The 25923-nt window shown below is 38.6% G+C and overlaps 3 protein-coding genes and 1 long non-coding RNA gene across 12 annotated transcripts in view; 2 read left to right on the top strand and 2 right to left on the bottom strand.

Annotated features, from left to right (window-relative positions):
- Positions 1 to 49: 49 nt before the first annotated feature.
- On the top strand, positions 50 to 6142 carry LOC144645117 (uncharacterized). 5 transcript variants are annotated; one of them, XM_078504594.1, is made up of 7 exons: positions 50 to 322; positions 1111 to 1213; positions 1334 to 1423; positions 1824 to 1898; positions 2969 to 3031; positions 3678 to 3785; positions 4044 to 6142. In XM_078504594.1, exons 1-7 carry the CDS (start codon positions 161 to 163, stop codon positions 5594 to 5596), a joined length of 2154 nt encoding a protein of 717 aa, XP_078360720.1. In that variant the 5' UTR covers positions 50 to 160; the 3' UTR covers positions 5597 to 6142. The 5 variants fall into 5 exon arrangements, with proteins under 5 accessions (XP_078360720.1, XP_078360722.1, XP_078360718.1 ...); XM_078504596.1 differs by having other exon boundaries at positions 51 to 323; positions 1130 to 1213; positions 2966 to 3031; XM_078504592.1 differs by having other exon boundaries at positions 51 to 322; positions 2966 to 3031.
- A 1564-nt stretch (positions 6143 to 7706) lies between these two features.
- On the bottom strand, positions 7707 to 9664 carry LOC144645986 (uncharacterized). The gene is made up of 4 exons (XM_078505502.1): positions 9501 to 9664; positions 9043 to 9132; positions 8567 to 8662; positions 7707 to 7996 (listed from the first exon to the last, which is right to left on the bottom strand). Exons 1-4 carry the CDS (start codon positions 9661 to 9663, stop codon positions 7707 to 7709), a joined length of 639 nt encoding a protein of 212 aa, XP_078361628.1. The 5' UTR covers position 9664.
- Positions 9665 to 13760: 4096 nt separating this feature from the next.
- Positions 13761 to 14959, bottom strand: LOC144645249 (uncharacterized). Its single transcript, XR_013569253.1, has 3 exons — positions 14866 to 14959; positions 13866 to 14059; positions 13761 to 13825 (listed from the first exon to the last, which is right to left on the bottom strand). It is a non-coding gene; the product is annotated as an uncharacterized LOC144645249 (long non-coding RNA).
- A 3351-nt stretch (positions 14960 to 18310) lies between these two features.
- The window catches only part of LOC144645103 (uncharacterized), a 54385-nt gene continuing 46772 nt past the window's right edge, over positions 18311 to 25923 (top strand). The window contains exons 1-8 of one of the 5 annotated variants that reach the window (XM_078504575.1): positions 18311 to 18477; positions 19277 to 19378; positions 19497 to 19595; positions 19766 to 19855; positions 20196 to 20270; positions 21002 to 21067; positions 21714 to 21821; positions 22078 to 24671. In XM_078504575.1, the coding sequence (XP_078360701.1) occupies positions 18315 to 18477; positions 19277 to 19378; positions 19497 to 19595; positions 19766 to 19855; positions 20196 to 20270; positions 21002 to 21067; positions 21714 to 21821; positions 22078 to 24149 (2775 nt within the window). In that variant the 5' untranslated portion in view covers positions 18311 to 18314 and the 3' untranslated portion in view covers positions 24150 to 24671. The remainder of the gene's footprint in view (positions 18478 to 19276; positions 19379 to 19496; positions 19596 to 19765; positions 19856 to 20195; positions 20271 to 21001; positions 21068 to 21713; positions 21822 to 22077; positions 24672 to 25923) is intronic. The other 4 variants (XM_078504577.1, XM_078504576.1, XM_078504578.1 and 1 more) reach the window with 4 other exon arrangements.

Raw genomic sequence — 25923 nt, forward strand, 5'->3', positions numbered from 1 at the left:
TTACTTAAGAAAAGATATTGTTATCTGTTTTTACATTACTCACAAGTAGATGATCAATCTCACGTCATCGATAAAAAACGTGCTATTTTTAATATTTTTCTAACGGTATAAAAAGGCGTGATCTGGGTTGAAAGGTGCATATTCCGAACACGGTGCAAGAATGGCCGGCTTTGTACGATGGATTGCTGTCCTTCTGGCAGTTGTCACTGTTTTAAATGCAGAGCTGTTAGAAGATAACGCAGCTAATCCTGTAGAGTTAGCATCGAATCAAGAAGACGCCATCGAGAATTTAGATGATCTTGCTTTTCAAGGGGAGAACAGAGGTAGGAGAAAGACCTTCGCGAAGCTTTTTTTATAAAAACAGTTTTTCCGGTTAGCTCAATTGAACTTTTTTTTCTGTTTAATTCTCGTTTAGTTTCTCATTTATTTTTAGTTCTTACTAGCGAAAACACCTTTGTTAACGAGTTTTAAACTGACCAACTCGAAATTGAAGTTTAGTGTGCAGTGTGAAACATTTCACAGTCATCGCGGTAATTTTCACAATTTTCACTTCTTATGATTTTTTCCGTAAATGAACAAACTATTTTTTTTCCTTTAAGAATTTTAATATCAGTCTTAGTTGATTTCATTGTCAGTTACGATATTTAATTAAGCATAGCACTATATAAATAATTAGTTCATCAATTCATTCTTTTTATTCGTCGTTTAATTTATTTGCTCGTTGTTTTTGTTCGTCCTTTCGTTCGTTCGTTTGTTTGTCCATTCTCTTGTTCGTAACTTCGTTTTTAGCTCATTCCATCGTTAATTGATATATACCGTTTATTCATTTGCTCATTTATTTCCTTCGTCCGCTCTTTTTTCATTATTTCTGCAATTAATCAATCAATCAATCAATCAATCAATCAATCAATCAATCAATCAACCGGTCAGTCAGTAGTCAGTACGGTCAGTCATCAGTCAATCAATTATTCAATCAGTCAATCAAACAGTAAGTCAGTCAGTGAGCCAGTACACGTATTTCGGTCTGATACTAACTGAGGAGGTTCTGAATAAATGGGAATTTACACTGCCATCTTCTACTAAGTGACTCTTCCAATCCCACTGATTGCGGATCTTCCTTCGGCAGAAGATAACGAGAAAGAAGCAGAAGAAGATTATCCAGTAGATAACAACGCCTCTGAAGATCAAACCTCCGCCGTTGATGACGATTCAGGTACTAAGAAGGAGTTTTCCTGCCAGATTATTAACTAAGGTCCTTTAAGACACGTGTTTTCTGTGTTATGTTATTAATAAAGAAAACAATCCTGATTATTTTTTCGATTTTTTCGAGCAGAAGATAGCGAGGAAGATGAAGAGGAAGATTATCCGCTAGATGACACCGTTGAAGAGGAAACCAGCGACGCTGATGAAGAAAACGACTCAGGTAAGAGTAGCTTGTGCTAAGTATAGTGGCATACATGATTTGTTTCACAGTCGTAACAAACGAACTTTCGACTATAAATTTAAAGTTTTGTAGATCAACCCTTTTGCCACGCAACAGTATTTATTTACATACATGCATACTTATCCATACCCATAGACAACTTAATAATAAACGAAGCGAAAACCAGGAATAATTTTCGCTTAACTAGTAACCTACACACGATCTCCTTGAAAACTTACTACAGATAACTAAATGCAGTAAATAGCAATCGAACTCAATACACAATAACTTACTACAGATAACTAAATGCAGTAAATAGCAAGCGAACTCAATACACAATAAAACGTTCTTCAATCGAAATTACGGTAAATTGATAAACGTCCTATTTTTTCTCGAGCAGAAGAAAGCGATGAAGGTGAAGAAGATTATCCCGAAGAAGTGGAAGCCAGTGACGCTGATGAGGAAAACACCTCAGGTAGGAGTATTGTTTTCAAAGTAAGGTGACTAACAAACTAATTATGTCAGCCGTACATGATTTGAATGTATAGCTGTTGAATGCGTCTTACGAATTTCACTCATTCCGAATATTCTTGAACTCTTTTCCATATACCCTATTTTAGATACAAGAATATCACTACCCTTGCACATTAGAAAGGGCAAATACTTCAACCCGAATCAACTAAACGAAACGACCGAAACCGCCGAAACGACCGAAACGAAATCGTCGAGCGAGCGAAACGAAGCAAAATCACTGAAACAAGCAAAACTCAAGATTTTCGCCACTTATCGTACTATACACTCCGGTTAGCCAACTACACAATCCGGTTAGCCTACTTTTCACTTAGGTTATCCCACTATGCACTCCGGTTAGCCTGTTTACGGTTAGCTCTCAATAATTGTAATGGGTTTTGTTTGTTTCGGCGATTTCGTTGCGTTTCGCTCGTTTCGGCCGTTTCGGCGGTTTCGTTTCCGGTCGTTTCGCTCGTTTCGGTGGTTTCGTTTTGTTGTTTCGGGTTTTAGTGCATGCCGTTAGGAGGGTCTCAATGGGGTGGGGGCTTTTACGGTTAACGGTTAAAATTTTGGCCTTTTTACGGATAACGGTTAATTTATTTCCATTACGGTTAACAAAAGTTAAAAGTTAATTTTCATTGTTTTTAATAGTTAAAAATCAATTTTCATTATTGAAAAACGTATTTTAGATCTTTGGACCATTTTTGTGACGATGAAGTGAACAAGTTTGGGTTATTTATAATCACTGAACGATTTTTACGGTTAACACATTTTACGCCTAACGGTTAAAATTTTCCATTTTTTACGCCTAACGGCTAAATTTTTGGCCGTTTTACGGCTAACGGTTAACCCCATTGAGACCCTCCGTTAGGGAGAGCCTAAAAGTGACTATAAACGTTATGAGGGAGTCGTTTTATTTTAAAACCTTCTAAACCTACCCACTATTTTTTTCCAATATTATTACAGACCAATAAATACAGTAAGCCGATAGTGGGAAAACAATTGATTAACTTCCAGTTTTTTCTCGAACAGAAGAAAGCGATGAAGATTATCCCGAAGAAGAGGAAGCAAATGACGCGGACAAGGAAAATGACTCAGGTAGAAGAAGTGACTAACAAAGTCAGAAATACATGATTTGAATATGGTACCGTATATCCTTGATATACGGTTTGATGTAACTGTTTAGGTACAGGTACATCTTTACTTTTGTACACTGAAAAGTCCCTAACAGTGACTAAACGTTATGACAGAACTCCTATTTCTTTTGAAAAAAAAAAATGGAAAAAGGAAACAGCACCAGATGCAAATTCCACTTGTTAGCTTTTTATTAAACTTGCGAAGCGTGTGAATTGAGGTTCTAAATTTTGAACCACCTCGTAAAAAGAAGTCAGTACCATCTGAAAGTAATTCCCGATAGCTTTCATTTGACTTGGTCACACATTTAACTTTCGTCCACCAACAGACGAAAAGGAACCGACGAAAACGCTAAGCTTGAAACAAATTTAATAGGCAGAGATTTGTGCCGTAGTAATGTTATATTTGAAATGGCCATGCTGCTGATTTAATCGTTTGCTCAGCCAATTGACTTTGATCTGTGTTTAGTCTGATTTTGGAAGCTTTTCTCAGTTCTAAAAGAACACAGCGGCGCCGCATATTGTGATCGAAGCTATCATGGCAGACATGTCTATGAATTGTAACTTATCTTGTGTGTATAAGTAACATTATTTACATATTTTTCTACCAGAAAATAGCGAAGAAGACGAAGAATGGAAGGACGAGCAAAATTTTTCTGAAGAAGATGGCACCACTGAAGAGGAAAACAGTGAAATTGCCGAGGATGAAACTGACTCAGGTACAGTAATGAGCTGAGATCAACTCAGCTATGTCTCGACGAGCCCTAAAAGCTATTCCACTGCATGAAATTATGTACCATTTGGGCAATTTCAACAGACGACATAAACCAAAATGCAGTGCAATTACTTACTAATAATGTATCTGAGAATTTATTTCATCGCGTTTTTTTTGTCGCTTTTTTTAAAGAATAATACCATTAACAAACCGACTGCATAATATAATTATATTATATTTATACTTTTTTTTCTTTTTTTAGTAGAATCTAACCAAGAAATGGACGAGAATGCTTTTGATGAAACTGGTGATATACCCGAAGAGGATCCCAAGGTCGTTTCCCGCTGCGGAATATTCAGCTACAAACCACTGACCCACAAGTGCTGCTATGGTAAAGTCATCTCCAAACTTTCCCGCTGCCTGCCAAGATGTGGATTTGTCAGCTACAACCCACTGACCCACAAGTGCTGTTATAGAAAAGTGATCCCAAAGCTTTCCCGTTGCCTACCGAAAGTAAGATGCGGTGTTGTCAGCTACAACCCACTGACCCACCAGTGCTGCTATGGCAAAGTCATCTTCAAACTCTCCCGCTGCCTGCCAAGATGTGGTTTGATCAGCTACAACCCACTGACCCACAAGTGCTGTTTTAGAAAAGTGATCCCGAAACTTTCCCGCTGCCCGCCAATTGCAAGATGCGGTGTAATCAGCTACAATCCACTGACCCACCAGTGCTGTTATGGCAAAGTCATCTCCAAACTTTCCCGCTGCCTGCCAAGATGTGGATTTGTCAGCTACAACCCACTGACCCACCAGTGCTGTTATAGAAAAGTGATCCCGAAACTGTCCCGCTGCCTGCCTAAATGTGGTTTAATCAGCTACAACCCACTGACCCACAAATGCTGCTATGGCAAAGTCATCTCCAAACTTTCCCGCTGCCTTCCAAGATGTGGATTAGTCAGCTACAACCCACTGACCCACAGGTGCTGCTATGGTAGAGTCATCTCCAAACTCTCCCGCTGCCAGCTACCCAGATGCGGTTTAGTCACCTACAACCCACTGACCCACCAGTGCTGCTATGGTAGAGTCATCTCCAAACTTTCTCGCTGCCTTCCAAGATGTGGATTAGTCAGTTACAACCCACTGACCCACAGGTGCTGCTATGGTAAAGTCATCTCCAAACTCTCCCGCTGCCTGCTACCCAGATGTGGTTTAGTCAGTTACAACCCACTGACCCACCAGTGCTGCTATGGTAGAGTCATCTCCAAACTTTCTCGCTGCCTTCCAAGATGTGGATTAGTCAGTTACAACCCACTGACCCACAGGTGCTGCTATGGTAGAGTCATCCCCAAACTCTCCCGCTGCCAGCTACCCAGATGTGGTTTAGTCAGTTACAACCCACTGACCCACCAGTGCTGCTATGGTAGAGTCATCTCCAAACTTTCTCGCTGCCTTCCAAGATGTGGATTAGTCAGCTACAACCCACTGACCCACAGGTGCTGCTATGGTAGAGTCATCTCCAAACTCTCCCGCTGCCAGCTACCCAGATGCGGTTTAGTCAGCTACAACCCACTGAACTACAAGTGTTGTTTTGGCAGGGTCATCCCCAGAAAGCTCCCCTGTCCTATTCTCAGGTGTGGGTTAGCCAGCTACAACCCACTGACACAAAAGTGTTGCTATGGTAAAGTCATCCCCAGATCTACCATTTGCCGGCCCAAATGTGGTGTAGTCAGCTACAACCCACTGACCCACAAGTGCTGCTATGGTCGCAGTGTTATTCTCAAGTATGCTATTTGCAAGCCAATAATTAAGGCTTAGCGAGCAACCAACCATTGACCGAAAGACACCCAAGTTTTTGAATTCCTAGTATTACTGCCGTGGCTTCAAATATAATGCGAAATGCAGGAAACGATGCTGCCATAATAAAACTATGCTGATGTATTGCAACAGACTAAATCTGTTAGGTAAAACTTTTTAAATTCCTAAATATAGTTTTTGAATTCGCCTCAACTTATATTACACATTGTGTGTTGTAGCGTTCAACTAAATTTAATATTGAATGTCATTTGTTCAATTGCAATCATGCTAAACATACAACCATGACCCTCTGCAGTCATGTTCCTCGAAAGAAACTGGACATTTTTGTTTGAGTCTCTGCATAACAGGCTTACCATAAAAGACCCGGAAAATAGTGTTATAGTGTGAACAGGAAGAATGCCATTGTGTCAAAGAATGATCTGTTTTAACAGAACATTATAACGCTTCGGTCTGAACATCAAACATCAGGATCTGTGATATAACGTTGTTCATGTTAAAAAGTATTTTACGAATTTAAAAGTGGCAATAAACTTGAGTTCTAATGTTTGCTAATTTGTTCTTGTGTTAGATATGAAGGATTTTCCATTTCCGACATGTCATGTTTCTGAGTCGTACCATTGTCAAAAAGTCACACAAACCAATAAAAATGCCTCTGCACAGGAACATGATTAAAAAAATTAAAACGAATTATATCCCTTTCTTGGTATGATGTCGTCACGGTTGTGGCATCACAAGATTCAAATGGCTGTTAGTTGTATCAGAAGTACAGTAAAAACCCGCGTGTAAGAACCTACTTTTTCAGAGTTTGGCAAAACAGGTTCTTGTATTATGGAGTACTTATTGACAGGCTAAGTAGGTTCTTAATTAGGTTCTTAATTTCTATTGTTGATTATCAGAAAAAAGTATAAAATCTGGTCTGTTCTTCATTATAAATATTTATTAATGTACCCATGTTGCCAAAAGTCCAACAACATTAATTGATCAAACAGTACTGTATATAACAACACCCTTTTGGTTTTGGAAAAAAAATATATAAATTAAATAGTTTAACCCCACATATAAGAACCTGTTGGAATTTGTTTGGCTAAACAGGTTCTTATATTTTGGGTTATTAAAAAAGCAAATTTCTGCTAGAAGGTTCTTAAATCCCTAGGTTCTTACATGCGGGTTTTTAATGCATTTCTTTATATGGATTTTTGCTTGAATCTAACTTTTCTCCAACCCTTTATCCAAATCATGTCATTTTCTAACATTTTAACAGATCACATCATGTCATTTTCTAACATTTTAACAGCAACTGGCGCCACATAACACTTTTCAAATCAGTACAAAATCACACCGGTCTTAATTTTCGCTTACAGTGTGCATGTAGTCACTTCGCATACACATACCATGTAATTCCGGTTAGCACCCTCCCCTCCTTTAGTATGCCTCTCTGGTTATTAGCCCATGAGTCTGTTAATAGTTATTTCAGTTATAGTTCTTGTCCTAGTTGAACGACTTTTCCTTTATGTTCTAATAAACGAGTCTTGTGCCCAACTGTTATGATTACCTTTCCTCCAACGTAGAGAACTTTCCGTTCGGGTGAAATGCAGTGCAACATGTAACAGACCAATAAATGAAATGAGACACTGTGAATCCTGGCCACTGAAAAAAATTCAGTGGCTCAGGTGGGACTCGAACCCACGACCTTCGGGTTGCATGACCACTGCTCTACCATCTGAGCTACAGAGCCACAGATGGGAACAGCGCGCGAGTGAATCCCATATGAACTTACATGTGAACAGGAGTTTCCTGCAACGAACATGTGAAACATGTATTACATGTGAAGAACAAATAAATGCGGATGAACAGCATAGGCGTAGGAGGCGGGGGGGGGGGGGGGGCGAGGGGGGCTGCAGCCCTCCCAGTGCCAAAAATTTTCGGGCAAAACGCTAAGAATTCGGGCAACAAGCCAGAGAAAAAATAGAAAATAAGCAGACAAACCTCAAAATTACAATCAAAACGAATTATATCAACAGAAAAAAATATTGGAAATATACCGAAATTTGTGGTTCAAAGTCCAAATTTCTCATTAATCTGCTTTCGTTTCCTCTTGCAAATTACAATATTATTTACCATAGCAGCACTTGTAGTTCAGTGGGTTGTAGCTGACAAAACCGCATCTGGATCGACAGCGGAAAGGTCTGGGCCGTATGACTTTACCATAGCAACACTTGTGGGTCAGTGGGTTTAAGCGGACAGATCCGCATCTGGGAGGTCGACAGCGCGAAAATCTGGGGATGACTCTACCATAGCAACACCTGTGGGAAAACCGGTTGTAGGGCACTCCTCTGCAACGGAATCTCACCCGAGGGTCGTGTTCGGGAATGGCATTTTCATCCAGTTCTTGGTTAGATTCTATGCGAAAGAAGAAGAGTACAAGGTGTGATGTGGAGTTTTTAATCCTGGGTGTAACATTTAGTGCATGTGGGTGGGTTAAATCATTTTTACATTTTAAAATTTTTTACACATAATATATTGTAATCTAGCTATTTTTAAATTTTTAATTATTTTTATTATTTTTTACTTATACTAGTTTCTATTGTTTTTATAATGTATTTTAATTATTGTCATGCGCTTTTAACATGAGCCTCTGGCTCAGATATAGAGGGCAACCTCATCCCGCGCCATGACATTAATAAATTGATTGATTGATTGATTGAGTACGTTCGTGGACGTTAAACTATGCATGTATATTTTATGTTAATGTAATTATCCTTGATTCACACAAAGGAGGCGCGATTTAAATCCACAAATTGGAAGGTAATGGTAATGGAGGCTGTTTTTACACTGTTGGCAAGCAATTGTGTTTGGGTGCGCGTGGGTGTTGCTGTTTTTTTTTTTTTTTATCTTTTTCTATATGAGAGGGGAGGGGTGGTTGGGAAAGAAGGCAAGTTATACCAGTGAAATGTTTGTGATGCATGCTACCTGAGTTATTTTCCTCTTCAGCGTCGCCGCTGGTTTCCTCTTCAACGGTGTCATCTTCTTCGGGATAATCTTCATTTTCCTCTTGTTCGCCATCGCCTGCTCAAGAAAAATATGAGAAGTTTAAGATTGAAAAACTGTACACGCAATTTATGTTCAAACTACTAGTTAATCGACTTATCGACAAGGGAAAAGTTTTATCCTGTATTGTGGCAGCTTCCTGTTGGATTAATCGTAAGTCGTAACTGAAGTTAAACTGAAATAGTAAATAGTATTGATGTCCCAAGAGTTGAAAAACGACCATTACTTGTTTTCATTTCGTTTCTTATAGTTATCTTGATGAGTGTGGAAAAGTATATTTAGATGTACTGTTGCAAAGCAAAACTCTTTCTAGCCGAACGTATGTTTGTTTCCGACTGTAACATATATGTCTGACTCAACTTTGCTAGTAAATTTTATTTCGCACAACACGTTCTTACCTGAGTCGTTTTCTTCATCAGCGTCACCGGTCTCCTCTTCAACTCTGTCATCTTCGGGATTATCTTCTGTCTCTTGTTCGCTATCTTTTGCTGGAGAAAAAATATGGGAATATCGAAAAACTTTAGACGACAGAAATGTTTAAAATAGCAATGAAACGAAGTATCCCATTTACAGATGTGAGTTCGCTTGAATCGAGTTTGTATTTGTGCCATAAAGACGTCTGGACGAGTTCGAGAGCGAAGTTAAAAATTCAGACGCTGACTGAAAAATTTTCCTGACTGCACACTAAGCTCTTCAATTTTTTGGCTAGTTTATAAAACTCAGTAAACACACTAGGGGTTTATTTTTTGGTTAATTAAAAACTGAAAACTAAATGAGTAGCTAAACGAGAGTAAGGCAGACCGAAGTTTAAGCTAGCGGAAAAACTGATTTTAAGATGTGTAAAATTCTCTCCTACCTTTGCTCTCCCCTTGAGAAGCAACGTCGTCTGAATTCTCGATGGCATCTTTTTGACCTGTTGCTAATTCTAAAGGATTAGCTGCGTTGTCTTCGAAGAGTTTTGCATTTAAAACAGCAGCAACTTCTAGAAGGACAGCAATCCATCGTACAAAGCCAGCCATCCCTGCAGTATCCCTGCACCGTGTTCGGAATATGCACCTCTTAACGGAGATCACGCCTTTTTATACCGTTAGGAAAATGGCAAACATCACCATTTTTTTTATGACGCCATATTGATTAACAAATAACGCGTTCCAAACTAAAATGTGGCGTTCCAATTTAGAAAAATTCCGCTCAAAGTTACCATAACCTGCTGAAATAATTTGTTATTCCGATTGATAAAGCCTTATTGCACTGAGGAAAATTGTCATTCCGTCAAGTACAGGGGTTTAAGACATAACTTTTTCCCTATTCCGACAAATCGCCACGTTACCTTAAAAAAAAAACACCCCTGAAGACCTCAATAATTTTTTGAGAAGTTTTGACACCCCTCAAGAGCTCACTAAAAATTTTCAGAAATTCTGAAAAATACTTAGGCCTTCAAAAGGTTTGACTCCTCAAGAGCTCACTAAAAATTCAGAAATTCTGAATTTTTGACTCCTCAAGAGCTCACTAAAAAATTCAGAAATTCTGAATTTTTGACTCCTCAAGACCTCACTAAAAAATTCAGAAATTCTGAAAAAGACTTACTTTCAGAATGTTTGACACTCCTCAAGAGCTCACTGAAAAATTCAGAAATTCTGAAAAAAACTTTAGCTTTCTGAATTTGTAACACTCCTCAATAGCTCACTAAAAAATTCATACATTCTGAAACTACAACTTAACCTCAAAAAAGTTTTAAAAAATTCTGATGCCCCCAACCCCAAAGACCTCAAATAGGACTTTTAAATTTTGTGAAGCCAGGAGGAGATCTACATGTACATGCAATAGAGCAAACACTCTATAATTTAAAAAGATAAATAATATTCACCTCAACCCAACCCTTCAAATAAAAGAACAGGCTTGTAGAAGTCGAATAACCCATTGAAAGCAATGATTTCTATAGGCACATAAATAACATTTCAAAAGTTTTTATTTTTGCTGCACACATTGAAACAAAATGCCACCTATATTGTACATGTAGTCTATGGACAGGCTTCCTAGTAAGGTACCGTAAAATTCTGGTTGTAAGCCCTGGGCATACCCAATTCGTAAGGGTCTTGGGTGGGCTTACAAATTGCGAGGCTTATGGTTTCTGGGCGATTAGGTGAAATAAAAATATAGTTTTTTGTAACATTTCAAATGATCCACGACAGTGTTCATGAGTTATGTTTTGAAGTCACAAAGCGAAAACAATGCAACATTTAGCTCTGTTCAGTACTGTCACTGGGGGCTTGTATCCTTAGGCTTATAGCCAGATTTATTCTTTCCTTCCTGGAAGTTCCAGGTTGGGTCTATAACAAGGAAGCTTTTAGGCGAAGGGGCTTATAACCAGACTTTTTCAGTATAGGACAAATAATCTTTCTGCCAAGACCATGCTCAGCTCTATTCCTTCACCCTTTTTGCCTATACATGTACATAATTTTATTTCTACAAGGAAGCCTGCAAACAGGCTGTTTTAGTGCTGGAGAATTGCAAGTATTGTAACCTAGTGTCCTAGCTACAGGTAATAATATTACTACGTAAACTGTGAAATGCATGTGCAATGTACTGGTGAATAAACCCATCAAATGAACAGACATTAAAAGCTCACAAAACTCCCTGACTATCCCTAATAAATAATGTTTCCTTGACCAAATATAGGTATAAAACCATTTTCCGAGTTGCGGCAACCGAATATCACTGCATATTTTAACATCAACTGGAGTTTGTTTATCTAAAGCTACATGTTCAAAATATTTCAGCGAAGCCAGGCAAACCAGACAAAGATAGTATCATTCATACAATACATTGTGGCATCACAATTATTAATTCCAACTGTAATCATTTGCCTTCACGGATAAATTCCAATGCTTGTCCTTCCAAACCAAACATTTTCAAATCGAAATGAGCCGAAACAAACCGCACTAACGAAAGACTATGTGGCACATTTAGGGCCTGTTTTCATGGAGGTGGGGGACCCCGGGTAGATCAGGTAACCCACCCAGCCGTGGTCGAAAATTAGCTCGCAGTTTACATGCAATCTTATCACCCTGGGATCCCGTGTGACCTTTTCACAAGGTTAGCACGTAAACAGACAAAATGACTTCGTATATTATTTTCTCTCTCGTTCCTTTTAGTGGTTTCAGGTTGGTTAAAGAGCAAGCCAGGTCGGCCTCGAAAAAAAATTCCATTGAAGTCGCATATCGCATTTCGTTTTGTAATCTTTTATCTTTACGGTTAATTTGTCTCATCTTGTGCTTTTGACCGATTAGTTGACTAGGCAAAGTATTTGAAGTCGAAGCAGTTGTCGAAGTCATTGTTGTTTATAGTCGAAGCGTGAGACTCACTCGGGCCTACGCTTGATGGTTCACTTTCACTTTTAATTCTTCAAGCATCTTTCGCACTGCCGTTCCACATTGGGGCAGATGAAGCAATAGGAAAATCTTGCCGGGTTTGGAGCTGTAGATGAAGCCGTAGGCAGCCATATCTTGTGCAGTTTGCATTTACCGTGCAGAAATGTTCTACATGTAGACCACAGTCTTCCCAAAACTATTGCTCTTTCTAACTTGTCCTGGCTTTAAATAATACATTTTACTGCAACCTTTGCCCTTCAGAAACAAGTGAGAGGCAAAAGGCTGTAAAGATTGAATGCTCGCCGCAGGCTGAAATAATTTGGAATGTGACAAGCTATCACCCGCATAAATTATGAATGGTTTTTGTGTAATTGCCAATCACTTATCAGATCATTTTCCACACATTCCGCGGGGAAAACCGCCCACAGCGGAACACAATTAAGAACGCCATAACACATGTCCGTTGCGCGATTTTTTTAGCAGAGCGAGATAGCTGTACATAGGCTAAAAGACCCTCCACTGGTAATTTTAAAAAATGTATTTCGGTCAACTCTGTTGTGTATGGAAACTCAGGTGGCTCAGCGATTATCATTTGCATTTGCATTTTCACTAGGGTTTTCAATATTTTTTGCACTCAGTGATGATTTGCTTATTATTTGCTTTTTATTTTTATTTCTTTTCTGTTATTACTGAGCATACATGTATAGCCATGCTCAAAATAGAATTCATGTGTAATAAATGACTTATGGTATTTCTGTCTCAAGCTATATTTTTAGTTCTGATTTATGAAAATGAATTAGAACAAAAAATTTTACATCTACATTATAAATAAACCCAGTCATTTGTAACTACTACTATTTTTTATTTGGGACATGTAAATAACTACAGCATGCCTCTTTAATTCAGGTTTAGATGTGTAGGCCACCACAGCAACATAAAATCCTATTGAAACTGTCATTGTCCATCTGGAGAATATTAAGATGAAACGTCAGTGGCTGTGAACCTTTTCTATTGTTAAAGAGTGAGGAAGTGAAGCTGAGTTACTGGAAAGGGAAACTAAAGACCACAGAATGCCCCAAGCAGCTAGACACTGGGTTGATGACCTCCCCAAGACTTGTATTGTTAATAGTCCTGATTTCAGTTAACTGAGGATTAGCATGCCATCTTCATCATAGTGGTTTGTGACTTTACAATAAATGATAATAATTTAATTATGCACATAGGCATAACACTAAGTTTGGGTTATGTACATGCACGGGCTATTTTTAATTTATAGGGGCTTATTTTCAAAATGCTTTGACATGCATGACTGTGTAAAGTACATGTACAGTACGTGTAGCCGCCACAAGCTCATTGTTTTAAAATACTGTTCTTATGCACAGAATATAAATAAGTTGGACTATGTCAAAGGGACAAGGTTTTGTTGAAAGATCAGGATATCTTATTCTCCTTACAGTAATAGAAGATTGAATTTTAACAAATTTTCAGAGAATGTTTGAACTTTTGATTTAGATTATTAGGAAGAAGATTTTTAGGGGTCATTAGGGACCTTGAGATCTTAAGGGTCAACAGAATTTATCTTAAGAATTAATGTATTTTTTAATGAGGACTTAAGGGTGTTTAGAATTGCTAAAAGTTCTGTTTTAGGGACGGCTTTATTGTGTTTAGAATTTCTGAAAGTTTTAGTAAGAGATTTATCGTATACAGAATTTCTGAAAATTTTAGTGTGAGTTGTATCATTTTCAGAATTTCGGAAAATTTTAGTGAGGACTTGATCGTTTTCAGAATTTCTGAAAATTTTAGTATGGAGCTTTATCGTATTCAGAATTTCTGAAAGTTTTAGTGAGGACTTGATCGTTTTCAGAATTTCTGAAAGTTTTAGTGAGGACTTGATCGTTTTCAGAATTTCTGAAAGTTTTAGTGAGGACTTAATTGTATAAAAGAAATCCACTCGGAAGAATTTTGTACTTCCGAGCAAACACAGCTGTCTTTCTTGTTAATTTTAGCATAATATTTGGATTCAGGGCAAATGATGAAAATAATACTTTAAGGTCGCGCGGGACCCTTGCTCATTAATAAATTCATTAGCCAAATTTCTTGACGGAGTGCTATCTTGTAAAGCTTTAATTCACTACATTTTGAACATCGATTTCTCTTAAATTTAACAAGGATATTAGGGGATGATGGAATTACATCATGATTGTTCTTTTACTGAGAGATGACCTTTGTCTGTGATGTTACAAGCCCTTAAAAGTTAGCTGCAGATAATGCGATTTTTGTGTCCAAGTTTTCAGCTAGCACTGCGCACCAAATTAAATGATTGTATAGCCTAGTGATAAATCTTAACCTCTTTTGTGCTATGGCTAGAACGAAATTTTCAATTTCAAAAACTGCTACAAGTTAATGGCTTCTAAGAGAGCAAAAATGTGAAATCTAAACTTTGAAACGTGCTATCTTCATTTTGAGAAGGAAATTTAAAAATTCGCTCTAGTCATAGCACATAAACTACACCAAGTTTATGTTCCTCGCGAATCAACTCTTGAAATTCTATATCGGCGGAGAAAACTTAGACACAAAATTGCAGGTTTTGAGGCTTCCGAAGACCTTCCGAGTCAATGTTTACAACAACGTGTGATATATTCAAAGCTGTGAATCTAATTATGATAATTCCCTATGTTCCAGCGCACGTGGCACAAAGCTGAGAACAATTACTAGTAATTACTTGTACAAAAGAGTTTAAAAACAAACATTCTCATGAATATTTCGTTTGTTGTCGGCTTCAGTCGTCCGGCAGTTCGTGCATACTCTTTAAATAAATACATAGCAATGACTGCAAGGGTCCTGCGCGACCTTAAATAAAGTGGTAATTTTACTTTTCCGCGAAAACTGCACAAATCATTTTTGGCCGGTTCTTGACTTTTTTCAAAAGAAACTCGAGTTTCTGCAACGCACAAAAACCATTTTCCGACTTAAGTTTAAATTTTACTAGTAAAAATAAGTAATTTTCAGAGTATTTTCGTCATTCTCCCTACATTTATCACAATTGGAATGCCACATTTTAGTTTGGAACGCGTTAAATGTACTTGAGTATTTTCATAGCAAATAGCAATATCTTTTTCAAAGCCAGGATCTACGTAATATATATTAAATGATATATGAAAGGCAATCGAGAAAGTACGTTAACAGGAAATGAAATTCCTGGCATTCAGTGAATAAGTCAATAAATGAGCAGCAGTGTTTTATCAAGTTTAAAACACGAGGCGCGGCCGAGTGTTTTATACTTGATAAAACACGAACTGCGAATTTATTGAACGGCTTAAAAATCTTCTAATGTAGATCAACTCATTTTTGCACTAATATTTAGATTTGGGGTTATTTTGGCCTAGAAAATTGGACGTAAAGTTGAGCCGTGTCTTTATCAGATATAAAGTCACTCATTAAACATTAATTTCTTTTGTATTTTCTTTATGAATTATTAATGAGTTTTTTAATGCTTTTTTTACGAGCACTTTCGGTACTTGCCTATTACCTCAACAATGTGGAAATGCGGAACTGTTCTCACTGTTTTATTACCGAAATATTCCCGTGAGCCAAAACACAACCGAAGATCTATTCGTTTGCGCGTGACTAAGCAAAATTTAAAATAAATTCATTGAGCAAGAACGCAAACAATGGCGGAATTAAATTTAATAATAGATTTAAACCTCCACTGGTGGAACTAATGACCGAGGGTTGTACACACCTATTGTCAGCTATATAGGTCTGCGCGGCACCAGAGGACATGGATTAAATGAGCCGTTTTTTGCCCGGAATAGATTATAGATTTGAACCATTTTGGTCTGAAATAGGGTATGGTTAATTTCTGCACTCTAATCAGCAATTAGCTATATTTTTATGGGAAGAAACTATGTTTTTATCATCGTTATTAATCATCTCTTGAGAACTGCGAATTAATTAGCATAGGAATTTTGAAGCCGTTCTAATTGTTTTAAACCGAAGTAGTTCTTATTTAGCGTCTGCTCTGAAAAACAGAGGGTATCGATTTTTAAAGAGTAGGGAGAGTCGCATATTTTGGTCTAAAATAGAGTAACAGTTGCATAAAGCGTGCCCCACACCCCATCCAATGTGGTGTGGGGCACATTCAACTTCTACTTTCCTAACAAAAAAAACTTAGTGAAGAAATTATTCAACATGACACGAGCGTGGGACAACGCTCGTGTCATGTTGAATAATTTCTTCACTATTTATCACCGAGCTTGAATAAACCATCTTTATTATTTACAAAAAACTTAGTTCAGATGTTTTCCAATAATCCAATATGATGTTCTGCTATAAATATTCAGACCTCGTTTCAGTCTTGAAAGATAATTTGGCCGTAGAATGTTATACAAAGAAAACTTTAATTTAAAACTTTGCCCTAGTTTTCATTTTCCAAGGTGAAACCTTGTACGCCATGGCATGCAAGAGCTATGGATTGTAAAAAATTGTCGCTATTGATCAACTAAAAATACGGCGGTTGACGTGAGTGCAATATTTTTAATTTTTTCGATGTAAATCTTTTTGTTCTGGCTAAAAGACAAATATTTCGTCTTCTAGCTTCAAGGTAGCGAAGATAGCAAGATATTGGTGTTGTTACCGCTTTTTGCGTGTTTCTGGACAATGACATAATCACACTCCACAAATTACACCACGCATAATAAGAACCACCTCAATATCCCAGTGTCGTGATGTGGAACAATACTTGGCTTCACACTACAGTAAAAACACGCGTGTAACAACCCACTTTTTTCAGAGTTTGGCAAAACAGGTTCTTGTGTTATGGGGTACTTATTGGGACAGTTTAGGCTAAGTAGGTTTTTTATCAGGTTCTTAATTTCTACAGAGTACTAGACATTGTTGTTGATTATCAGAAAATAGTATAAAATCTGGTCTGTTCTTCATTATAAATATTTATTAATGCACCCATGTTGCCAAAAGTCAAACAATATACTGTATATACCCTCAGTAACATCACCTTTCTGGTTTTTGGTAACAAAATATACAAATTAAATAGTTAAACCCTACATATAAGAACCTGTAGGAATTTGTTTGGCTAAACAGGTTCCTATATTTTGGGGTATTATAAAAGCAAATTTCTGCCAGAAGGTTCTTAAATTCCTAGGTTCTTTCACGCGGGTTTTTACTGAAGAGTTCGTAAGTATAATCTAAGTGCACTTGGAACCTACTTTGAGGGTGAAGTGGTAATTAAATCGTACTTACTTGAACTTTACTTGGTGACCATTGAAACCATGGTAGTTCACAGAAACCGAAGTACGTCACCAAGTATGGTCTGCACCACACTTGAGAACGCACTTTATCAATAGAAAATGGAAGCCAAATGAGAGCGGCGTGCAGCGTTGTCACGATTTTGAACATGATTGACAGCTTGTACCTCAAGTAATATACCTTGTCATCAAGTGTGAAGCCAAGTAATAATCTATATTGAATAACACGTCTTTTTGTTAAAGCACTTTTGGTATTTTCACAGTGACAAAGGCATGAAAGCGATTTCTTCAAGTTGGCATCACGTAGACTCCACCACTTCACCCTTTCCCCCCTCTCACACAACCACCAAAAAATCTTTCCCTGTCAAAACAAAGCCTTAAACTCCTACATTAACCCTTAACATGCTAAGCCCGGATTATTCCGGGATTTGGAGGAATGGCCATTCTGTCACTTATGACGTCACCAATTTACACGTCAGCAGATTTTTGTGATATGCATCTTATAGAGCTTGGATAGATCTTTCCACAGGACTGTCTATCTTTAATATTGTCTGCATTCCGACAGAGCTAATCGAAAATCCAAATTTTGGCTTATGCGCATGCGCCAAAGTAAAATATTGTTCGTTTTTACATGGCAATTTAATCAAAATCTTCCTGCATTGTCAGAAAGTGCATTTTTAGCAAAATTAGAGAACTTTTGGACCGTCGAGCCAAGAAAATCGATTAACGGTTAGAAAAACGCGTTTTTAGGAATAATTTCAGCATATCAAGGGGTAAGAAGAAATATTTTTTGGCTTCTGCTAATTTTTTACTGTACACAGGAATTTTCCTGTTAACGTACTTTAATGACTTCCTTTCATTTATCTATTACGTAAATTTACTTAAGAAAAGATATTGCTATCTGTTTTTACATTACTTAAGTAGATGATCAATCTCACGTTATCGATAAAAAACGTGCTATTTTTAATATTTTTCTAACGGTATAAAAAGGCGTGATCTCGGTTGAAAGGTGCATATTCCGAACACGGTGCAAAAATGGCCGGCTTTGTACGATGGATTGCTGTCCTTCTTGCAGTTGTCACTGTTTTAAATGCAGAGCTGTTAGAAGATAACGCAGCTAATCCTGTAGAGATAGCATCGAATCAAGAAGACGCCATCGAGAATTTAGATGATCTTGCTTTTCAAGGGGAGAACAGAGGTAGGAGAAAGAGACTTAAAGGAAGCACGTAATTCACTTTTTACAAAAATCAGTTTCTCTGGTTAGCTCAAATTGAACTTCTTTCTGTTTAATTCTCGTTTAGTTTCTCATTTATTTTTAGTTCTTACTATAGCGAAAAACACCTTTGTTAACGAGTTTTAAACTGACCAACTCAAAATTGAAGTTTAGAGTGCAGTGTGCAAACATTTTACAGTCATCGCGGTAATTTTCATCATTTTCACTTCTTATGATTTTTTCCGTAAATGAACAAACTATTTTTTTCCTTTAAGAATTTTAATATCAGTCTTAGTTGATTTCATTGTCAGTTACGATCTTAAATTAGGCATAGCACTATATAAATAATTAGTTCATCAATTCATTCTTTTTATTCGTCGTTTAATTCATTTGTCCGTTGTTTTTCGTCGTCCTTTCGTTCGTTCGTTTGTTCGTCCATTCTCTTGTTCGTAACTTCGTTTTTAGCGCATTCCATCGTTAATTGATATATGCCGTTTATTCATTTGCTCATTTATTTCCTTCGTCCGATCTTTTTTCATTATTTCTGCAATCAATCAATCAATTAATCAATTAATCAATCAACCGGTCGGTCAGTAGTCAGTCGGTCAGTCATCAGTCAATCAATTATTCAAACAGTCAATCAAACAGTAAGTCAGTTAGTGAGCCAGTTCATGTATTTCGGTCAGCTAGTCAGTCTGATACTAACTGAGGAGGTTCTGAATAAATGAGAATTTACACCGTGCCATCTTCTACTAAGTGGCTCTCCCGATCCCATTGATTGCAGATTTTCCTTCGGCAGAAGATAACGAGAAAGAAGCAGAACAAGATTATCCAGTAGATAACAACGCCTCTGAAGATCAAACCTCCGCCGTTGATGACGATTCAGGTACTAAGAAGGAGTTTTCCTGCCAGATTATTAACTAAGGTCCTTCAAGACACAGTGTTTTCTGTGTTATGTTATTATTAAAGAAAACAATCCTGATTATTTTTTCGATTTTTTCAAGCAGAAGATAACGAGGAAGAGGAAGAGGAAGAGGAAGATTATCCGGTAGATGACACCGTTGAAGAGGAAACCAGCGACGCTGATGAAGAAAACGACTCAGGTAAGAGGCAGCTTGTGCAAAGTATAGTAGCATACATGATTTGTTTCACAGTAATAACAAACGAACTTTCCGATAATGCATTCAAACAGACGACTCTACAGTGTTCAAGTTGACTATAACAAACGAAAAGGAAACAATCTTGATCATCTTTTCATATTTTTGTCGAGCAGAAGATAGCGAAGAAGCGGAAGAGGAAGATTATCCCGAAGATGAAACCGTTGAAGAAGAAACTAGCGATGCTGATGAGGAAAACGACTCAGGTAAGAGAGGCTTCTGCAAAAAATAGTGGCATACATGATATTACAGTCAGAAACCAACAAACTGTCGGCTATAGAGTTTTGTAGATCCATTCAACTCTTTCCACGCAACAGTATTTATTTACATACATGCCTACTTATCCATACCCATAGACAACTTAATAATAAACAAAGCGAAAACCAGGAATAATTTTCGCTTAACAAGTAACCTACACACGATCTCCTTGAAAACTTACTACAGATAACTAAATGCAATAAATAGCAATCGAACTCAATACACAATAAAACGTTCTTCAATCGAAATTACGGTAAATTGATAAACGTCCTATTTTTTCTCGGGCAGAAAAAAGCGATGAAGGTGAAGCAGATTATCCCGAAGAAGTGGAAGCCGGTGACGCTGATGAGGAAAACAACTCAGGTAGGAGCATTGTTTTCAAAGTAAGGTGACTAACAAACTTTAAGTTAGCCGTACATGATTTGAAATTAGCTGTTGAATGCGTCTTACGAATTTCACTCATTCCGAATATTCTTGAATTCTTTTCCATATACCCTATTTTAGATACAGGAATATCCCTACCCTTGCACATTAGAAAGGGCAAATACTTAAACCCGAATCAACTAAACGAAACGACCGAAACCGCCGAAACGACCGAAACGAAATCGTCGAGCGAGAGAAACGAAGCAAATTCACCGAAACAAGCAAAACTCAAGATTTTCGCCACTTTATTATCGTATTTTACACTTAGGTTAGCCTACTACACACTCCGGTTAGCCTACTTTTCACTTAGGTTATCCCACTATGCACTCCGGTTAGCCTGTGTACGGTTAGCTCTCAATAATTGTAATGGGTTTTGCTTGTTTCGGCGATTTCGTTTCGTTTCGCTCGTTTCGGCCGTTTCGGCGGTTTCGTTTCCGGTCGTTTCGGTAGTTTCGCTCGTTTCGGTGGTTTCGTTTTGTTGTTTCGGGTTTTAGTACATGCCGTTAGGAAGAGCCTAAAAGTGACTATAAATGTTATGAGGGAGCCGTTTTATTTTAAAACCTTCTAAACCTACTCACTATGTCCTTCCAAAATTATTACAGACCAATAAATACAGTAAACCGATAGTGGGAAAACAATTGACAAACTTCCATTTTCTCTTTCTCGAGCAGAAGAAAGCGATGAAGATTATCCCGAAGAAGAGGAAGCAAGTGATGCGGACAAGGAAAATTACTCAGGTAGAAGAAGTGACTAACAAAGTCAGAAATACATGATTTGAATATGGTACCGTATATCCTTGATTTTTTCTCGTCATAAACTGTTGAGGTACAGGTACATCTTTACTTTTGTACACTGAAAAGTCCCTAACAGTGACTAAACGTTATGACAGAACTCCTATTTCTTTTGAAAAAAAAAAATGGAAAAAGGAAACAGCACCAGATGCAAATTCCACTTGTTAGCTTTTTATTAAACTTGCGAAGCATGTGAATTGAGGTTCTAAATTTTGAACCACCTCGTAAATAGAAGTCAGTACCATCTGAAAGTAATTCCCGATAGCTTTCATTTGACTTGGTCACACATTTAACTTTCGTCCACCAACAGACGAAAAGGAACCGACGAAAACGCTAAGCTTGAAACAAATTTAATAGGCAGAGATTTGTGCCGCAGTAATGTTATATTTGAAATGGCCATGCTGCTGATTTAATCGTTTGCTCAGCCAATTGACTTTGATCTGTGTTTAGTCTGATTTTGGAAGCTTTTCTCAGTTCTAAAAGAACACAGCGGCGCCGCATATTGTGATCGAAGCTATCATGGCAGACATGTCTATGAATTGTAACTTATCTTGTGTGTATAAGTAACATTATTTACATATTTTTCTACCAGAAAATAGCGAAGAAGACGAAGAATGGAAGGACGAGCAAAATTTTTCTGAAGAAGATGGCACCACTGAAGAGGAAAACAGTGAAATTGCCGAGGATGAAACTGACTCAGGTACAGTAATGAGCTGAGATCAACTCAGCTATGTCTCGACGAGCCCTAAAAGCTATTCCACTGCATGAAATTATGTACCATTTGGGCAATTTCAACAGACGACATAAACCAAAATGCAGTGCAATTACTTACTAATAATGTATCTGAGAATTTATTTCATCGCGTTTTTTTTGTCGCTTTTTTTAAAGAATAATACCATTAACAAACTGACTGCATATCATAATTAAATTATATTTATACTTTTTTCTTTTTTTAGTAGAATCTAACCAAGAAATGGACGAGAATGCTTTTGATGAAACTGGTGATATACCCGAAGAGGATCCTAAGGGCGTTTCCCGCTGCGGAATATTCAGCTACAAACCACTGACCCACAAGTGCTGCTATGGCAAAGTCATCTCCAAACTCTCCAGCTGTCTGCCAAGATGTGGTTTAGTCAGTTACAACCCACTGACTCACAAGTGCTGTTATAGAAAAGTGATCCCGAAACTTTCCCGCTGCCCGCCAATTGCAAGATGCGGTGTAATCAGCTACAACCCACTGACCCACAAGTGCTGCTATGGCAAAGTCATCTCCAAACTCTCCAGCTGTCTGCCAAGATGTGGTTTGATCAGCTACAACCCACTGACCCACAAGTGCTGTTATAGAAAAGTGATCCCGAAACTTTCCCGCTGCCCGCCAATTGCTAGATGCGGTGTAATCAGCTACAATCCACTGACCCACCAGTGTTGTTATAGAAAAGTGATCCCGAAACTGTCCCGCTGCCTGCCTAAATGTGGTTTAATCAGCTACAACCCACTGACCCACAGGTGCTGCTATGGTAGAGTCATCTCCAAACTCTCCCGCTGCCAGCTACCCAGATGTGGTTTAGTCAGTTACAACCCACTCACCCACCAGTGCTGCTATGGTAGAGTCATCTCCAAACTCTCCCGCTGTCTTCCAAGATGTGGATTAGTCAGCTACAACCCACTGACCCACAGGTGCTGCTATGGTAGAGTCATCTTCAAACTCTCCCGCTGCCAGCTACCCAGATGTGGTTTAGTCAGCTACAACCCACTCACCCACAAGTGCTGCTATGGCAGAGTCATCTCCAAACTCTCCCGCTGCCAGCTACCCAGATGTGGTTCAGTCAGTTACAACCCACTCACCCACAAGTGCTGCTATGGCAAAGTCATCTCCAAACTCTCCCGCTGCCAGCTACCCAGATGTGGTTTAGTCAGTTACAATCCACTGACCCACAAGTGCTGCTATGGCAAAGTCATCTCCAAACTCTCCCGCTGCCAGCTACCCAGATGTGGTTCAGTCAGCTACAACCCACTCACCCACAAGTGCTGCTATGGCAAAGTCATCTCCAAACTCTCCCGCTGCCTGCCAAGATGTGGTTTGATCAGCTACAACCCACTGACCCACAGGTGCTGCTATGGTAGAGTCATCTCCAAACTCTTCCGCTGCCAGCTACCCAGATGTGGTTTAGTCAGTTACAACCCACTGACCCACCAGTGCTGCCATGGTAGAGTCATCTCCAAACTCTCCCGCTGTCTTCCAAGATGTGGATTAGTCAGCTACAACCCACTGACCCACAGGTGCTGCTATGGTAGAGTCATCTCCAAACTCTCCCGCTGCCAGCTACCCAGATGTGGTTTAGTCAGTTACAACCCACTCACCCACAAGTGCTGCTATGGCAAAGTCATCTCCAAACTCTCCCGCTGCCTACCCAGATGTGGTTTAGTCAGCTACAACCCACTGACCCACAGGTGCTGCTATGGTAGAGTCATCTCCAAACTCTCCCGCTGCCAGCTACCCAGATGTGGTTTAGTCAGTTACAACCCACTCACCCACAAGTGCTGCTATGGCAAAGTCATCTCCAAACTCTCCCGCTGCCTACCCAGATGTGGTTTAGTCAGTTACAACCCACTGACCCACCAGTGCTGCTATGGTAGAGTCATCTCCAAACTCTCCCGCTGCCAGCTACCCAGATGTGGTTTAGTCAGTTACAACCCACTCACCCACAAGTGCTGCTATGGCAAAGTCATCTCCAAACTCTCCCGCTGCCTACCCAGATGTGGTTTAGTCAGTTACAACCCACTGAACTACAAGTGTTGTTTTGGCAGGGTCATCCCCAGAAAGCTTCCATGTCCTATACCCAGGTGTGGGTTAGCCAGCTACAACCCACTGACACAAAAGTGTTGCTATGGTAAAGTCATCCCCAGATCTACCATTTGCCGGCCCAAATGTGGTGTAGTCAGCTACAACCCACTGACCCACAAGTGCTGCTATGATCGCAGTGTTATTCTGAAGTATGCTATTTGCAAGCCAATAATTAAGGGTTAGCGAGCAACCACCCATTGACCGAAAGACACCCAAGTTTTTGAATTCCTGGTATTACTGCCGTGGCTTCAAATATAATGCGAAATGCAGGAAACGATGCTGCCATTATAATTAAACTATGCTGATGTATTGCAACAGACTTAATCTGTTAGGTAAAACTTTTTAAATTCCTAAATATAGTTTTTGAATTCGCCTCAACTTATATTACACATTGTGTGTTGTAGTGTTCAACTAAATTTAATATTGAATGACATGTTTCAATTGCAATTATGCTGAACATAACTACCGTGACTCTCTGCAGTCATGTTCCTTAAAAGAAACTGGACATTTTTGTTTGAGTGTCTGCATAACAAACTTACCATAAAAGACCCGGAAAATAGTGTTATAGTGTGAACAGGAAGAATGCCATTGTGTCAAAAAATGATCTGTTTTAACAGAACATTATAACGCTTCGGTCTGAACATTAAACATCAGGATATGTGATATAACGTTGTTCATGCTAAAAAGTATTTTACGAATTTAAAAGTGGCAATAAACTTGATTTCTAATGTTTGCTAATTTGTTCTTGTGTTAGATATGAAGGATTTTCCATTTCCGACATGTCATGTGTCTGAGTCGTACCATTGTCGAAAAGTCACATGCACAAACCAGTAGAAATGCCTCTGCACAGGAACATGATTAAAAAAATTAAAACGAATTATTTCCCTTTCTTGGTATGACGTCGTGATGATTGTGGCATCGCAAGATTCAAATGGCTGTTAGTTGTATCAGAAGTATTTCTTTGTGGATTTCTGCCTTAATCTAACTTTTCTCCAACCCTTTTTAACCCTTTCAGTGCTAAATTTCTCCAAAAACAGGGTTTTTTCTACCGTTAAACTGAATTTTTGATGCTACGATCCTGAATTTCCCTTAACTTTGCTTAAAAAGCACTTTTCCACAATGCAGCAAGATTTTGATGAAGATTCCATTAAAAAATGTACAAAAATGTACTTTGGAGCATGCGCATAAGCCAAAATTTGGACTTATGTCGACAGAAGTCGACTTTAGCACTGAAAGAGTTAAAGGGTTGGACTTTTCCAAATCATGCCATTTTCTAACATTTTAACAGCAACTGGCGCCACATAACACTTTTCAAATCAGTACAAAATCACACCGGTCTTAACTTTCGCTTACAGTGTGCATGTAGTCACTTCGCATACACATACCATGTAATTCCGGTAAGCACCCTCCCCTCCCACCACCTCTTTAGTATGCCTCTCTGGTTATTAGCCCATGAGTCTGTTAATAGTTATTCCAGTTATAGTTATAGTCCTAGTTGAACTACTTTTCCTTTATGTTCTAATAAACGAGTCTTGTTCCCAACTGTTATGATTACCTTTCCTCCAACGTAGAGAACTTTCCGTTCGGGTGAAATGCAGTGCAACATGTAACAGACCAATAAATGAAATGAGACACTGTGAATCCTGGCCACTGAAAAAAATTCAGTGGCTCAGGTGGGACTCGAACCCACGACCTTCGGGTTGCATGACCACTGCTCTACCATCTGAGCTACAGAGCCACAGATGGGAACAGCGCGCGAGTGAATCCCATATGAATTTACATGTGAACAGGAGTTTCCTGCAACGAACATGTGAAACATGTATTACATGTGAAGAAAAAATAAATGCGGATGAACAGTGTTTCGATTCTAGTTTAGAATCATCCTTAGTCATGACAAATAAATGAAATGAGACACTGTGAATCCTGGCCACTGAAAAAAATTCAGTGGCTCAGGTGA

This window comes from Oculina patagonica, chromosome 3, assembly GCF_052425735.1.
Source record: "Oculina patagonica isolate OP01 chromosome 3, crgOcupat, whole genome shotgun sequence".
In the NCBI taxonomy this organism is placed as follows: domain Eukaryota; kingdom Metazoa; phylum Cnidaria; class Anthozoa; order Scleractinia; family Oculinidae; genus Oculina; species Oculina patagonica.

What these genes read in the sequence shown, in the direction of transcription:
- LOC144645117 (XM_078504592.1), top strand. Translation starts at nt 161, where the DNA reads ATGGCCGGCTTTGTACGATGGATTGCTGTCCTTCTGGCAGTTGTCACT. An exon ending in TGATGAGGAAAACACCTCAG is followed by an intron (nt 1,899 to 2,965) that starts GTAGGAGTATTG and finishes TTTCTCGAACAG; the next exon opens with AAGAAAGCGATGAAGATTAT. An exon ending in GGACAAGGAAAATGACTCAG is followed by an intron (nt 3,032 to 3,677) that starts GTAGAAGAAGTG and finishes TTTTTCTACCAG; the next exon opens with AAAATAGCGAAGAAGACGAA.
- LOC144645986 (XM_078505502.1), bottom strand. Translation starts at nt 9,663, where the DNA reads ATGGCTGGCTTTGTACGATGGATTGCTGTCCTTCTAGAAGTTGCTGCT. An exon ending in TTCTCAAGGGGAGAGCAAAG is followed by an intron (nt 9,133 to 9,500) that starts GTAGGAGAGAAT and finishes TTTTTTCTCCAG; the next exon opens with CAAAAGATAGCGAACAAGAG. An exon ending in TGAAGAGGAAAATAACTCAG is followed by an intron (nt 7,997 to 8,566) that starts GTAGCATGCATC and finishes TCTTTCGCATAG; the next exon opens with AATCTAACCAAGAACTGGAT.